Source organism: Lygodium microphyllum, chromosome 4 (assembly GCF_053477565.2).
Source record: "Lygodium microphyllum isolate KBCC chromosome 4, Lygodium_microphyllum_v1.1.10, whole genome shotgun sequence".
Taxonomy (NCBI): Eukaryota; Viridiplantae; Streptophyta; class Polypodiopsida; order Schizaeales; family Lygodiaceae; genus Lygodium; species Lygodium microphyllum.
In genome coordinates this window covers 92,805,917-92,817,200 of record NC_141138.1, presented here as the reverse complement: position 1 = coordinate 92,817,200, position 11,284 = coordinate 92,805,917, and the positions used below count along the sequence as shown (strand labels likewise).

At 41.1% G+C, this 11,284-nt stretch overlaps 2 protein-coding genes across 4 annotated transcripts; both read right to left on the bottom strand.

The window, feature by feature from the left end:
- Positions 1 to 434: 434 nt before the first annotated feature.
- LOC148037325 (pentatricopeptide repeat-containing protein At2g13600-like) lies at positions 435 to 4,423 on the bottom strand. 3 transcript variants are annotated; one of them, XR_015690633.1, is made up of 3 exons: positions 1,266 to 4,423; positions 1,064 to 1,148; positions 435 to 964 (listed from the first exon to the last, which is right to left on the bottom strand). XR_015690633.1 is itself a non-coding variant. In XM_087676230.1 (2 exons), exons 1-2 carry the CDS (start codon positions 3,738 to 3,740, stop codon positions 1,957 to 1,959), a joined length of 1,710 nt encoding a protein of 569 aa, XP_087532356.1. In that variant the 5' UTR covers positions 3,741 to 3,888; the 3' UTR covers positions 435 to 1,956. The 3 variants fall into 3 exon arrangements, 2 of the variants coding, with proteins under 2 accessions (XP_087532356.1, XP_087532357.1); XM_087676230.1 differs by having other exon boundaries at positions 435 to 3,618; positions 3,693 to 3,888; XM_087676231.1 differs by having other exon boundaries at positions 436 to 3,504; positions 3,693 to 3,888.
- Positions 4,424 to 6,156: 1,733 nt separating this feature from the next.
- Positions 6,157 to 7,173, bottom strand: LOC148037324 (uncharacterized). The gene has a single exon (XM_087677286.1). The coding sequence runs from the start codon at positions 7,171 to 7,173 to the stop codon at positions 6,157 to 6,159; it is 1,017 nt and encodes a 338-aa protein (XP_087533412.1).
- Between the last annotated feature and the right edge of the window lie 4,111 nt (positions 7,174 to 11,284).

The following is an 11,284-nucleotide window of genomic DNA, read 5'->3' as shown; positions in this document are numbered from 1 at the left end:
GGCTCAGACTTATCCAACTCCATATTCACAAGCTTACGCATGAGACATGCTTAATTCACTGGAGTTGTATTTTCATAAGTATCCGATATTAACTTTTTCCATATAGTGTAAGTCATATCAAGGCGCATTATATCTATAAGCACATCATCAGATATAATCATTTTAATGTATGTGATGGCCTTCTTGTTGAGTCTAGCCTCATCCTCATTTGCCCCATATTCACAAGCTTACGCATGAGACATGCTTAATTCACTGGAGTTGTATTTTATCCAATATTAACTTTTTCCACATAGTGTAAGTCATATCAAGGCGCATTATGTCTATAAGCACATCATCAGATATAATCATTTTAATGTATACGATGGCCTTTTTGTTGAGTCTAGCCTCAACCTCATTTGCCATAGCTACAACCTTAGTTTCCAAGAGAGCATCACAATCCTCGAGAAACAAAATGCCTTGCATCTTGACATTAGTGGCCAATGCGATCACAATCAAAGCCAATGCGATCAAGCCTCTTGATTTTGGGGGATTTAGTGTCACTGCGGCTAGAAGCATTAGTGGCCATTAGTGGCCATTTTTCAGCAATGCACCAAAAACCAATGCTGTAATTTATGACAGCAAACAACAAGCTGAATATTCAACTAATTTCATGAAATAAGAGCGCACGCACACCTGATTTGTAGCTCTGATACCAGTTTGAATGGGAGAGTGAGCAATGAAAGTGCAAGACAGAAGCGCAAGCAACAACGTTGAGAGTAAGAGAGCGAATGCAGAGATAGGTGTACCAGATTATGATGGTACAAAAGAATAAAGAATGCATTTATATGTTACGGTACAATAAGGGTGTGTTCACACCCGTATGACTTTATACACAACAACGAAGGGACTTTACACCCAACATTGTTTGCCACTGTCTTGCAATAGGCCATTCTTGCACCAAACCTTTCTCTGACTGGTTCCCCAGCTGCATGCACCAAGACTGCCTGTTTGTCAATTTTGCAGCCCAAGAATGACAGTTTCTGTCATAGGAAAACCACGAGCATAGTTATCAACCAGTAGTTACCTGATCCAGTATATGTAATCCTATAAAGCATCCAATGCTCTGAACTGCTTGTAGATATGTGCAAAGAATCTGAACTGTTGTAAACCTGCATTGACAAACATCAGACTTAACGTATGTTCACTTCTTAACGAGCAAGAAACCATCTCTCACCTTTTACATCAACAGTGATCAAACTTTGAGGAAAAGTTATCAAATCACTCACAGTTTAATAGAAGCCTGTTTCTATTATCCTTGGTTGCTTACTAGATGATGATTTTCTTCTCATGTGACCACTAGTATTATGAATTATCAGGCACGCCATCAAACACAGTTGCAATGCAGCTGCCAACTTGTAATGTCAGTTTTGCCAAGTGCTGGAAAAGAGCAGAGTTAATAATTGACGTCACTCTTAAGTATTTCAAACCACCCTTCCAGATTGCTTACAATCTTGAAGATTCCAAAACTTGATGACAGCAGTGACTACATTGAAATGCAATATCAGCATTCTGCACCATAACGCTGCTCGTGCAAGGACCGCTGCAATTGATAGAGTTTCCCTTAAGATCGTATTTTTAAAAAGGGTCTCTAAAAGTCATGTGAAGTGCAGATGATTTCTACCTTCACAAACCCCACAAGACTTATCCATGCACTTCCAACTCACTGCATTGCACAAAATATGAATTTGTCTCCATCAATCATGCAGCCACCATAACTTGTGTGTCTCTTTATTATGATTGTAATGCACTTATGACATGTTTTTGTTATGAGTGAAAACCAGTTGAAATCCATTTGTGATTTGTGTGTGAACAAACACGCATCTAGCAGTGAAATTTCTTGTAGTTTCCAGAAATCTGTTTATAAACCTTCAAAATAAACATGGCTGGCTATTCCGAACATGTTTGCTTCTAGGGCAGTCACCCTGCACACATTATCCCTGCATCGATATCAGCATGAAATCTGTGAGCACTGAGGAATGCCATTAGTGAGGCTGACACAGGCACAAAAGGCATGTTATTCAGCAAGATTTCTGCCTCATATATCTGTCCTGCCTTTCCAATAGCATCAATCAAGCACACATAATGATCAACCATAGGCAAAATGCCAAAACCTTGACACATGGAACAAAAGTAACTGTAAGCTTCTTCAACTAGACCAGAATGACTACAACCCACAAGAACATTGACAAAAATTACTGTATCTGCCATAGACTCTTTGTGTGGTATTTGTTCAAACAGCTTAAGTGCTTCATGACCACATCCATGATGTGCAAAAACAGCTATCATTGAAGACCATGAAACAACATTGTGCTCCAACATCTTGCTGAAAATCCTCAATGCATCTTCTAGGCTCGCACACCTGCCATACATGTTAATGAGAGCATTTCCAAGGGGGGTGTCAGACTCTAAATGTGACTCTATAATGAAGTGATGTATAGCCTTCCCTTTGTCCAAGGTTGCCTGGATGGCACACACATCCAGGATGCTAACAAAAGAGGCATTGTTAGGCTTCACATTCTCCCTTTGCATTAGATTAAAAAGATGCAGTGTCTTGTTCATCCATCCATGCTCAGCATACACTGAGATCATGGCATTCCATACAACTGTGTCCCTCTTTGGTAATTTCCTGAAGACAAGTTGAGCATCTTCTAAGCTTCCACACTTTGAATACATATTAAGCACAGCAGTTCCAACAACGATATCCAACTCCAATCTTCTAGTTTGAATGCAATGGTGTAGCCACTGGCCATGCTCAAGCATCAGTGGATTCGTACAAGCAGCAAGAATTCCTACATATGTAATCTCATTAGGCACAATCTGTTCTCCTTGCATTTGGTTAAACAGATCAAATGCTGCATTTCCCTGTCCATACTTGGAGTACACTGCAATCATAGCACTCCAGGCTACAACATTCCGTTCAGACATCTCTTCAAATACTAGTCTAGAATAATCTAGGCTATTACACTTACCATACATATTAAGAAGGGCTGTTCCCAGTAGAACATTTTGTCTGCAGTCACTCTCATGCATGCAAGCATGCAAGTGCATTCCTGTCAGTAAAGCAGCATGGTCAGCACAGGCAGCAAGAGTGCTGGCAAATGTGAGCTTATTTGGAAGCATGCCTTCCTGTTGCATCCGTGTGTAAAACTCAAGGGCCTCTTTTCCCTGCCCATTTTGGCCATATGTATTGATGATAGCAGTCCATGAAATGATGTTATGAGCTCGAATTCTGCTAAAGACTACTCCAGCTGTAGCTAGGCTGTTGCACCTACCATAGAGGTTGACAAGTGCTGTTCCGACAACAACATCCTCCTCAATTTGAGAGTTCGCAATCCTGGCATGCATATGCCGTACAACATCTAGTTCCACCTCATCAATGCATTTATCCAGCACTGTGGCATAGGTGACATCTGTTGGCAAAACTCCCTCTTGCAGCATTCGCTCATACAGTTTTGAGGAGTCCTCCTGCTTAATTTGTGGACAAAGCTTGATGATTAGATTCCATGAAAATGTGTTCCTGCAATGCAAACTAGTGAACACCAGCAGCGCATCCTCACAAGCATTGAAATCACTGTACATCTGTATGAGATGATTGGCTATCATTGTGACATGGTCGTGACCGATTGTAACAATGTGGTGATGAGCACACTTACCTTCAGCAAGCATGCTTGTCTGTCCACACCATTGCAAGAAGGGGACATGTGAAACAGAGTTTACAGTGGCAGCTTCACTCATTTGACCAGTGTAATCTTCCAGTGGAGTACTCGTGCGAGGCCTGCAAGGATGACCAGTGGAAAACATACGTTTGCCTGAAGAATGCTTTTGCAAGAACTTGAAGAAGTTCCTCGCAGCATCTGCAAACAGACCGGAGGAAAGTCTTCCTTGAGATAGTCCGCCATGGACGATGCAATGAGCCATGGTGTGCCAAACGAGAGGAGGCCTGCGAGGATGACCAGCCGAAACCCTGCGTTGACCTGAAGAATGCTGTCGCAGGAACTTGAAGAAGTTCCCTGCAGCATCTGCAAACAGACCGGAGGAAAGTCTTCCGTGAGAAAATCCGCCATGGACGATGCAATGAACCATGGCGTGCCAAAGAGGAGGAGGCTGCGCTTGGCCGACAAGTCATCGGAGAGAATGGTAGTGAAGCTGTCAGCTGAGTCTTCTGAGGGCGTACCTTTGATCGAACTGCATCAACAAACTCAGGGCGGATTCACAATGGGGCGGCGGAAGTGAGTGATGTGGAACTCCTTGTCCGGGTGGAAGACTTTACATTTTTCTCCTGCCGCCGCCCTTCAATTCACACGGAGACGGCGGTAGAATGGTATTCACACTGCCGCCGCCCCTTGAATTCACACGGAGGCGGCGGAAGCAAACAAAGTGATTTGGTAATTTGAAGGTCAAAACTAACAAAAAAATAGCAAATCACAATAAAAATTAACTGTAATGAGAGACCAGGATTACAATGCTTATAGACCAAAAAAACAAACAAGGTTTAACCATAATGAGAGAAAAGGATTATAAGGCTTATAGACCATAATAAGAAATAAAATACTATGTCCACCAATGTCAGTCAATACTGATGAGAAGTTATTACAAATCATGAAACTTGAGCTTCAAAGGAAGATGAGGATGTATCTACATCGGAAAGATTATCACCAAAGAATTCTTGAATTCGTTTCTTTGAATGTGTCCTATACATTGATCTTGCAATGTTGTTGCGTCGTTTAGCACCAGATCCGAAATCATGTTGTGCGGTTCTTCCTCCACGGTCGTCCCCTTGTTGTGCTCGTTGAATTGCATCTTCTGGTTGGAGGGGACGGATAGCTTGAATTTCGGCCATAGAAGTTATTGCTGTTCTTTGATCCTCTTCCATCGAACTGCCAAGTTGTAAGCACGCTTCTACTTCACGCACCCAATCCATGTCAAAAGAGTCACCATGACGGATACAAATATTATGTAAGACAAGACATGTAGCTACAAGACTAGGCACGTGGTGAAGGTCCATATCACATCTTTTGAGCAAGATGCGAAACCTTGCCTTCAACATGCCAAATGCTCGCTCTACAGGCATCCTAGTGCTAGATTGTATGAAGTTCCAATAGTACTTCATGTGTGATAAGCCTTCCTTACATCCCTTAAAGGGCACCAACATGTATGGTCGTGCAGGATAAGCACAATCGCCAACCAAACAGTAATTGCCCAACAAACCCCTAACACATCTTCGCCCGAGTTCACTTCTTGTGAAGTTCAAAGAGTCATGGATGGAGCCAGCCCAACCCACATCATAGTCCCAAATTGAGCAATTTGATGCAACCGTTAATTGCAAAAGGATTGAATGAAACCCTTTGCGATTAAAGTAATCCTCATGGTTCTCTCTCGGTGCAATAATAGGAATGTGCGAACCATCGATAGCTCCTACGACATAGGGGATGCCTCTAATGGCCTCAAAGTCTCTTGATAGTTTCTCAAATCTAGCTCCAGAAGGCCACTTGATATACATATCTTTTAGGCCTGATGATAAGAAAGCTCTACAAAAATCTAAGACTATGCCACAAGCTGTGCTAGTGGCACATCCATAAAGGTCACCTAAGACCTCCAAAGTTGTACCACTAGCTAGCCTATGCAAAGCAATAGATACACGAGTCTCAATGCTCAAGGTTTCACGCATATTGATGCGTTTTTTCTTCAATTGTGGAGCAAGTTTGCCACACAAGTATTGGAAGGTCTCTCTACTAATGCGAAGGCGTTTCTTGAACATGCTTGCTGAGTAAGAACCTAGCAAGAAGTGCTCAAGAAAATGTTTGGCCCGTGGATATGCCCAAGCTTTTCTACGGGTATGCCCTATCCAACGATTTATACTTTTTTTTGCATGCATACATCGACCCATACACTCAACTAAGTACAACCACATTTGTAACATAGACTCTTCATCACTCATGGGGGGTGGTGATAGAAGCTCAGTAATCGCAAGAAAGCATAACCATGCACAAAACAATGCAATTCTTCTTGGGATGGCCATGTCCACCTGCAAAAATATGCAACACACATTATTTAGATTTCTCATTGCTTACAACATTTCACACCAACACACTAGAAGATATAAATAACATTGCAAAATCATTTTGATGCATTCAAAAATTCGACCATGGTAGCATGGAGGGCAGCTAGTAGATCCAAACGTTTGTTTTCGGTGGCCTCCTGACGAATAGAAGACTCCTTCAAATGATCAAGTAGAGCACGGCCTGTGTTGGCCATCTCATTCAAGGAGTCCTCTATTTTGGCAGGTCCCTGACGTCCTAATGGAGGTGTAGGTTGAACCTTGGCAGTGGAGTTTTGTGGCTTCCCCTCCTCATTTTCCTCATCTATTTGTGTGTCTAGGGGGTCATTACATGACACAGAGCTAGCATGTGATACACTCTTTACTTGTGCTCTATTGTGATAATATTCGTCTACGACATCAAACCATTTACAAGTGTATTTTCTATTGTTACCAGACACACTATTGTGAGCTTTGTCTACCCTGTATTGGCCTAAAACATGTGCCCACTTCTTCCTACATGCTTCGCTATCTTTGTCAAAATCATGATAAGTAGCAGATAGTTTATCTGCCACTTTTGCCCATAAATTAACCCCCTGTTTTTGAGGGTTGCTAAATTCATGGCTCATGCCACCTCGCACGTGGATTAGCTGATCCACCCAAAAATCTTTCCATTTTCCTTTGCTTTTGTTGTCGAGGTCGTCGTCTTCGGTAAGGTCAACTGCTGGCGCCTTCTTCTTGGATGCCCTTGGCCTCTTGGATGAAGTAGACTCTTGCAATTCGTCCCTGTGGTCAGCCCCATGCTTCTTTGAAGTTTTGGCTCGTGATGGTGTAGTTTCTTTTGTTGGATTTGGAGGTGAATTTTTTGATAGTTCGTGATGAGGACTTGGTGGCTTAAAAGCCACATTTGGAGGTGGGGGTCTAAAGAAGAAGGGAGAGGCGGGAGAGGGAGAGGTTAACATGGCCGTAAAGCCATGAGGAGGCATTGGAAAATGTGTGGATGAGAAGGGGTATTGTGGTGGCGATGTAAACATTTGGGAGAGAGGTGTGTCATCCTCCATTTGAGAATCAAATGGTTGAGAGTGAGTAGGGTCCATAAAATGTACCTGAAAGAAAACAAAAAAGAATTAGTCATGATCAAAAATTTATCCTTCAAACAAAATTACAAGCATCAAAAAGAGAGGCCTTTGGTGGAGAGATGGGAGAGAGAGAGGCCAAAGAGAGGGCATATGGTGGAGAGAGAGAGAGAGAGAGGCCACATGGTGGAGAGAGGGAAAGGCCATATGATGGAGAGATTTGCCATATGGTGGAGAGAGAGAGAGAGAGAGAGAGAGCAATGCCATTTGGCGGATAGAGGGAGAGAGAGAGAGGGTGTATGGTGGAAGAGTGAGAGGCCATTTGGTGGAGAGTTGTCATGTAGAGGATGTAGAAGCCAAAGAGGGCCAAAGAAATTGGCAAGTACCTTCGAAACCTTGTTGATTTGCACCTGCACATCACAATTGAAGCAAATGTGTTAGTATGCTATTGAATAAATCTATTGTGCAATCAATAAAAGCTTGAAAAAAAAAAGCTCAAACTTCAAAGGTGGTCACCGAAATTGCTTGATAGAAGGGCAAACAAGTCTTGATTTGGACTTCACAGTGGCAAAGGAAGTACAACACAAAGCTTCAATTTATAGGAAAAAAATGCAAGAGCTCCTTGAACAATGTGTAGACGTTGGAAAATGCAAACGTTCATGAGTGAGCTGTGTGAACGCCGAAATCAACGCTTACGTGGCATCTTTGTCAGGCGGCAGCGCTCTTGGGCGAGGGGGGGGGGGGTCGGTACAATTGCACGGCGCACCTGCCGGGACGTGGCATGAGCAGGCCACTGCTGCCGCCGCCCACTGTGAAAGGGGGCAAGCACGTGGCGTGCTCTGGTTCGCAGGATCCGAGCGGCAGCTGCTGCCGCCGGTCCTTGTGAAACCAGCCTCAGAATACTGAGGGAGTTGGCAACGATGGTTTTTTGGCCTGTCTTAGAAGGGCCTTATTAGACCGGGGCCACCGGGCCGGACGGATGCACATACTTAGAGTTTCCTTTTTTGTTTTTACAAATAATAGAGTGCCTTATAGCAAAAATAAAAATAAAAATAAAAAAGAACGTCACGGAGAGCCACGTAAACAAAGCGATTTGAACCAAAGACCTTCCAAAATGCACATACCCGTTGCTGTGAGTTGAGTTGCCGCTCATTGACAACATGGAGGTTCCTTGAAAGAAGAACCCTATGGACCTATTGTCTTCTACCAAGTTTTCCTCGATAGATTTGGAACCCTCTCGACCTCTTCTTGTGCTTCCTATAATTGGGACCTAGGGAGGTGTGGTTGTGTACCCTTGTAACACATACATCAAGCAATATAATAATTGTATTTCCTTAATACATGGTCTTAAAGTATCTCTGCAAATCGCCAAATTTTTTGTATGCAAAAGGGTTATGGTTGGTCTTCCATGTGGTGTTGGAAACAATGTCTTGTACACAGCCATGTGTTGTCATGTATGTCCATATTGAGGTCGATCTCTTCTACACAATCTAGACACGCTATCTCACGCGCATAAACTATCTACACTACACGATTGCATTGAAAATGCAGGAAATAGAAATAGCAAAACAAATGGCTATGCCATCATCCATGTCGTCCTTTGCCACATCCCACCAACCTCACCATCCAGAATTTCAACCTTCTGCTCAAGGGTAGAATTGCATTTAGGTTGGAGGGTTTGCCATATTGTGGCCTCCTCTCAAACCAGTAGAATACAAAGAAAATGATTATTTTGTTTCCCTGGAATTCCCTAAAGGATTATAGGAGAATTGGAAGTGTGCATGTAGCTTTGAGTTCTGAATTTAAATGGTTTGTTGCTTTCATCTTCCCATGTCGTCGAATATGCTTTTAGGTCCAAAATTTCCATGTTCTTCACGTGACTCTCTCAAAACATTGAAATGTACAGAAATCATTTCATGCTTCGCATGCACTGCATATGCAAGAGTCAGACCTGCAACATGGTGTTTTGAACGTGTGTAGTTATTTGTGTTTGACTCCATGAGATCAATAGTAATTTAACTTTTGTCTACAATGGTATTATTTGTGTCATGCATGGATAACATGGCTTCGTTCACACGTGCAAAGTTTAAGTATATTTACACTTCTTGTCAAAAACATTGTGTTGCCTCTACATGTAGTGAAAATATAATCTTAAATTTATGTTATAGATATATTCATTTTCTATTGCGCAATCTTCTACATGTTTCCAAAACACAGGTGCCCATCTCTCTTTGCATTTTCTCTTATTTGCTATTTTTTCAATAGGATTTGATGTCATTTCTTACTGTTATTGTTGTTTTATTGTAGAGGTTGTTTTGGGCAGGAGGCACATGTGCTCTCTCTCTCTCTCTCTCTCTCTCTCTCTCTCTCTCTCTCTCTCTCTCTCTCTCTCTCTCGTTTCTCTTTTATGTTGTGTTTTCAATAGAATTTGATGCTGGTTCTAATTGTTGTTTTCTTGCATAGTTTATTTGGAGCAAGAGGCAAAGGTGTTAATCTCTCTCTCTCTGTTTGGGCTTTTTTTTAATGTTATCTTTTCAATACAACATTATGTTAGTTTTAACCCTTATTGTTGTTTTATTGTAGAGATCATTTTGGGTGACATTGCATAAGTGCCCATCTCTCACTCTCCCTCTCTCTTTCTCTCTCTATGTCTTCTCTTTTCTACTATTTTTTTAGTATACCTTCATGTAAATACTAACTCTTGCTATTGTCCTTTGCATAGATGAATTTGGGCAAGATTGGATAGGTGCTCATTTCTTTCTCTCTCGCGTGTACTCACACACTCTCTCTTGCTTCCTCTCTGTGTTTTCCCTTTTCTACTATTTTTACAACGGGGTTTGATGTTGGTTCTAACTTAGGGATCAATTATTGTTGTGGCACTTAACACAAGGTAGAGCAGAGATTATGTAGCTCAATTTACAGGTAAATATGCCATATTTTGTGATACCAAAATTATTCTTTTGATTAGTGACTTTTATGTTTGATGGGATTGATGTTTTCTTTGTTCATCATTTGCAATGGGTTTTGATCAGCAATGATTCAATCTTATCTTCAGCAAATCATCTTATAGGTAAATTGGCCCTATATTGTGTTGCTGCTATTCATGCAGTTATCTAGATATTTTTTGTTAAAAGGGATTCATGCAGGTATTTTTTTGTACATATAGATATTGTACAAGGTTTAGGTGAAGCACATAATTCTCGATCGACTATTTTGATGTGGTGAGTGATTCTTTTGTGCTAGATGATATGGATATATTGGAAGTCGATGGTTCAAAAATCCTCTGCTTTATTAGTCATGTGTGTCCATTCGAATCTCCATGCCAATTGGCAATGATCCATGAAACTCTTGTATCATATCATCCACATAACGCACAATGTGTTGAGTCATAGAATATCTCAGGTGTCAATCCAATGTGCCTATTAAGATTTACATGCCATGTGGTTGCTATCCTTGTAACAACTACTTTGCAATATTCATGTTTAATACAATGTATTGAGTCAAATCAAACTCCTATTCATTATAATGAAATTTATTTTGGTTAAATTCTTTGAGTATTATTATGCTATTCTTTTCATTATATTTCATGCAAATGGTATGATTAAAGTGATGCCTTGAAATTGAATCTATACGTTGTGTCGATATACATATCCACATGCATTTCGAATATCGATGTGTGTGTCTATTCACAAAAGTGTAAACATCTCTTAATGCCATGTTGATTTGTATGACATATTGGTGATTACTAGACATACTTATAATGCTTATTATTTAGGGGTTAATACATACTTCTTTACATCTAATGCGTAGGTTATAATGCCTAAGAGAAGAACAAGCATTCTCTCGATAGAAGTACGTAATAGAAAAGATGAAGAAGGGAATTGGATCATTGATACGTATCATTGCTCGTCTTGGGTACATATGCGTCCAAGTATAAAGGGAGCTTTCAGGGGGAAAGCATTTGCAATTGCAGATGTAACAAGGAACTGGAAGGGTAAAATTTTAGCTCTCAGATAAAGGAATGTTGATTCTTACCTTGTAACAAAGGCATTTGTACAACATGTATTCATGCAAAAACAAATACATATTGCCTCCACTGTGCTTTTTCAACGAAACATTGCAAACAATAAGT